The following is a 5,111-nucleotide window of genomic DNA, read 5'->3' on the forward strand; positions in this document are numbered from 1 at the left end:
TTTACCTGAAGCTTATGCTCACCTAATATGATTTAGAAATGACGAATGGTTAAGATTATATGGGGTCATCAACGTTTTGAAGAAAGAGAAATGAGGGGGTCAGAAAAAACAATTTTTTGACCATGATGACGTCAAAATGTAAAAAGAAGTCAAATATATGAAAGAGAACTGTCTCAGCTATAACATACTCAAAGTTGGAAGACGATCGACCAAGGATAAGCGAGATACGCAAATTCGTATTTTAAAAAATGACGTCATAGCTATAATTCACTTTCTTTGAATTCAGATGCCAATATGATGACGTCAGAATGTCCGATCAGCCATTATGATCTACAAAATCATATTTACAACTTATGTGCTTTCAGAATATGTAATAACAATTGGGGGGTCACCTTTCAACCTAAGGAGCTATAACTGATTAAAAATAGGTCTGATTTTAGCATAATTTCACTGTATAGCGGCACAAATACGTGCAAAGATACCTAGGTTTGATGCGCACGTAAGGCATTGCTATTGGCCAAAAGATGACCGAAAAGAATGCAAATTTGTGAAAACAATGTCAGGAACCCAAAATATGTAAAATAACGTAATTTCTAGCGTAATTTCCGTACGTGCTACGCACGTAAAAATGCGCGTGCGTAGTGGAAAATTTCAAAAAAATTTGAAATGCTCAAAATGGCCTGAAACGTGCTCTAATTTAGTCAAAAAGTGATTTTGAGCATTTTAAAATGTTGACGCATGCGTACGCGTGCGTAGTGAAGCGCATGCGTCAAATTAGGGAATAGTACATTCAACATTAACCCGACGTTAATGCTCAATTAATACGATTTCGAAATGGCAATTGGTTAGGCTGATATGATCGATAATGTAAAAAAGCAAAATTGCGCGTAGATGACGTCACGCATGACTGAGCGCTTTGAAAAGCTTACCATGACTATTCCAGACCAAGCCAAATGTTCGCTGACAGCGATTTTGCGTTACTCGTGGCAGTTTTTGAGATATCGTGCGAACAGAAAAGGGGAGAAAGAAAGGAGAATAAAAAAAAAGAAGATGAAGATGATGATGATGATCCTGACAATAACAAGAGGTGATCCGCTAGTGTTAGCGGATCACCAATAAAACATGACATTTTGACATACTCAGAGTTCATTTGTGATACTCCTTTGTGCATTCTGCTTTGTAGTCAATAAGTGTGTGAAATCGCTGAAAGCACGGCACAGGACACATCGGCTGGTTGCATTCCTTACACATGTATGGTGTTTGGTGACGCTTTACCCCTCTCTTCGAACACACTACACAGTCTGGCGTGGTTTGTCTCCCAGCTGGTGTTTTTGCATCATTGATCGACACAAAATGACGTTCCGTTAGCTGGCGGGGTGGAGCTTGCGATTTTCTCCCTGCCCTTGGGGAAGGACGTGCATAGTTGGCAAGTAGACTATCAATGAGTTCAAGGCGCAGTTTGTCTGATCTGACACGTTCATCTTGACGAAAACATCTGTAAGTAATTAGAGCATTTACAAAACTTACCTCCAAAAGGTAGATGAATACCTTCTTCCACCATTTGACGCTCTTGTGAATATGCAGGTAAGTCCATATCAACCTGTCGGCTTGGTCCACTCCACCCATGTACTGAGTATAGAGTTCGATGGCGCATGGTTTGTTGATTACACGGTGATTTGGTCCACGTCTTTCCCTCACTTGCCTGTCAAATGTCATAGAATTGTGAACTGTACTCAACACTTACCTTTCTCTTGTCCGTCCAAGCAATAAAGAGCAACTTACCGTCTCTTTCAAACACAGAATCACCAACGGCAGGATTTGCATTTTGAATGGCATTGGGTGTTCCTCTCCTGTTTGTTCTCAAAGTGCCGCATGCACCCAAACCTTCATCTGCTAGCCGGGTAAATAGATCTGGAGAAGAAAAATAATTGTCCATATAGACATGATGTTTCTTACCTGTGATTGGTTGACAAAGATTCATAACTGTCACCTGTGTGGCGTTAGCTTGATTATTCCCAATATACAGTTCCGAATTAAATACGTATCCAGTCTTGGAATCGGCCAATGTCCAGGCAGTCATCCCTCGTTTGTGCGGTTTCTTTGGATGGTAAGTCTTGAAACCAACTCTACCCTTGAAGGCAATCACACTCTCATCTACTGACACATTCCTGGAGGGATAAAAAGCTGTCTGAAAATTATTTACAACATGATCCATAAAAAATCTAACCTTGAAAGCCTTGTCATAATTCGGGTCGTCTCCGGGAAGAGCATCATCATCATCTACAAGATGAATACATCTAAGCAACAGATAAAATCTGTTTCTGGACATAACAGATCTAAGTCCAGGATGATCCAGAAGCCAATGGGTCGACCAATGCGACTCATATCTGCCATGCCTAACCATTCCTAGAGCTAAAAGTAAAGTAATAAAAGCCCTTACCTCATTTACATCCGTATCACGCCAATCTTTCAAAATGGAGTTACCTACATTACCTGCATTTTGGATGAGCTTTCGAGCGTACCTGTTGGTTTCTCTCACCATAAGCTGAAGCATGTCGTCGTCTATAAAGTGATGAAAAATATCGTAGAAAGTATTCAATCGCCTCCTTTTTTTTCACATCTAGTTGCATCCTCGCATTTCAGAATTCTGCAAACTAGCCCTGGGAAAAAGGTCTAAAATAATAGCATTTAAGATTTACTCACTTAGATTTAGAAAATTAAAAAAAAGACATGCAACATAGATAAATAAAATTTTGAAAATCAGTGTTTTCATTGACTTTGGTTTTTGTGAAAATTTACTTTAGGTCTGAACTATTGATATAGGTGACATGTCTCCTAACAACTTGGGATTACGCACAATCATTACAGCACAATTATGACAAATTATTACATTTATTATGCATTAGAAGTGTGAAGTGAATGTGAATAAGAAGATTTAATTTTAATTACTTTAAATTATTTTTACTGGGCTTCAGCGTTCGATTTACCCAGTGTCGCATCGCAAAATATGAATGTTTTACGGTAATTGCTAAGCACTTCCACAATTGCATCACAGATAAATGCAATACAATTATTTGCCTAGAATTAACCACTCAGTCTTCAGCAAGGCCTGGCTGTAAAAACTAAGAGGCTTGGTGCACAACCAATTTCAAAGAAGTTAAATTCCCGCATTACAACTAATGTAAAACAAGAAACTTTTGTGAATTGATAAGGGCACATATGAAAAAATTGTTAGATTATCACTCCTGCGCACATTAACTATTTGGAAATATTGATGCGGTTATGAAAAAAAACCCCACCCTCATCACATTTTTTTTAAAAGGAGTATTATTCTAATAATTCTTTCTATGTGCACTAACACCTGAATTTATTCATGAGATGAACACCATACTATAGATCATCTATGATGACAATATCGTATCATGAGTTCTAGGCTAGAAAAGCCCAGGCACAAACCTGCCTATCTGCTAGGGTTTAGCTGGCCAGACACAGCTAATAATTACATGATAATTACAATCCTCATTAACATGCGATATTAATCAATTCTGTATAGTACAGTATTTGTGAAATTTTTTTTGCACATGAAAGTTTAGCTGGTTTTACAGTATTAAACACTTTGATTGTCTTAAATATGATTTTATTAAGGATGTGTTGAGTACTATTAATAAGAGTATCATCCTATAATTCAATATATATTTATAGAAGCTAAACAGATTGGGTTTTACGAATAATAAAGTGTAGTGCTTAGATCCACACAGTAATCCTAAACATTGTTATGTTACATGGATATTATTTCATCAGTACTTTTTCTTCTAAAGATCATCGGAGGAGGGCAGAATAAAAATAAAGATAAAATTTAGTTTTTTTATTCAGCAAACAGTCTGCCTAAAACATCCAGACGGAGGAGAAAATAAATATACAATTTTATTGGTGAATGTAAATTAGGATGGTTAAATATTGATATTTTTAAATATCAATATTTGCAGTAGGCGGGTTCGATAAACAAGGTATAAAAAAGTCTCGCCCGAACATTTGGTTTTTAGAATCTATTAACTTACCGATTTTGACAATTTTGAGCTTTTGAAACTTCTTAGTACTTTTTGATCCAGTTCAGATGAAGTCAGGAAACAAAGTTGTTCAGGATAGATTTAAATGTTTTTAAAAAAGTTTCAAGGCTTAAAAATACTGTAAAATATATATAAATATGTTAAGTGAATTGCCATGTAAATAAAATAAACGATTATATAATAACACCAAATTCCATCACATGAAGTAGTTGATGTATTTTGAAATGTTTGTTCTGTGATAAGTTTAAATGAGGTGTTTTGTGCAAGTTTAAATAACGTAGTCTGTTAAGGTGACTCTCAGGCTGCACATCACAAATTCAGCACACACTGTACAGGTACACAAAGAATTATTCAAGCTGTGTTAATTACTTAGTTAAATATATTAATGAAAGTAGGTTTATCAAATCCAATTAAAATAAAAGAAAATAAAGTAAAAACAAAAAAATAACAAACATTATGCTTTAATTAAAAATGTCATTAGCATAAGACAACAATGTAGTATTTTGTTTACTATTACATCATTGAATTATGAAATCTAATTTTACACGTACATCATCTAATCCTTACCATTGACCAACTTGTGACAAGTGATAAAATGGAATCCCAATCACATTATATGTCTGTATATTACTATTCGCTTTAATAAAGTATTCACTTAGTATTATTGTTTTCACAACAAAACTCACCAATTGTTTGCACAAGACCATCTTCAAGAACCGATCAAAATTATTATAATGCCTCCATAGAACTTACTGGTATGTTGGCAGGTAGCACATACTGCAGCTCAGGACTGGTGATCTGATAATGCATATTGAATTTTAAGTTTTCGTGTCCATCTTCACCAATACTTACTGTAGCTCCCTTAATAACGGCTTATGGATGCCATGTTTTTTCTTTTTGTTTTTTTTTTACTCCTGACAAAAACACAACATGAAGAAGAAATAAAGAAAATGTTTAACTTTACAGTTAAGATCGACAATATACAGTAGGCTGCACAAAGATGTAGGCCTATACTGATATTAAATAAGGAAGTGGATATATTTA

The 5,111-nt window shown here is 35.5% G+C and overlaps 2 protein-coding genes across 2 annotated transcripts; both read right to left on the reverse strand.

Annotated features, from left to right (window-relative positions):
* Positions 1–1,146: 1,146 nt before the first annotated feature.
* On the reverse strand, positions 1,147–1,626 carry LOC117100476 (piggyBac transposable element-derived protein 4-like). Its single transcript, XM_033240178.1, has one exon. It carries the CDS (start codon positions 1,624–1,626, stop codon positions 1,147–1,149), a length of 480 nt encoding a protein of 159 aa, XP_033096069.1.
* Positions 1,627–1,705: 79 nt separating this feature from the next.
* On the reverse strand, positions 1,706–2,554 carry LOC117100478. The gene has a single exon (XM_033240179.1). It carries the CDS (start codon positions 2,552–2,554, stop codon positions 1,706–1,708), a length of 849 nt encoding a protein of 282 aa, XP_033096070.1.
* Between the last annotated feature and the right edge of the window lie 2,557 nt (positions 2,555–5,111).

This window comes from Anneissia japonica, unplaced genomic scaffold (genome assembly GCF_011630105.1).
Source record: "Anneissia japonica isolate Jap-2015-1 unplaced genomic scaffold, ASM1163010v1 scaffold685_len2926416_cov193, whole genome shotgun sequence".
Taxonomy (NCBI): Eukaryota; Metazoa; Echinodermata; class Crinoidea; order Comatulida; family Comatulidae; genus Anneissia; species Anneissia japonica.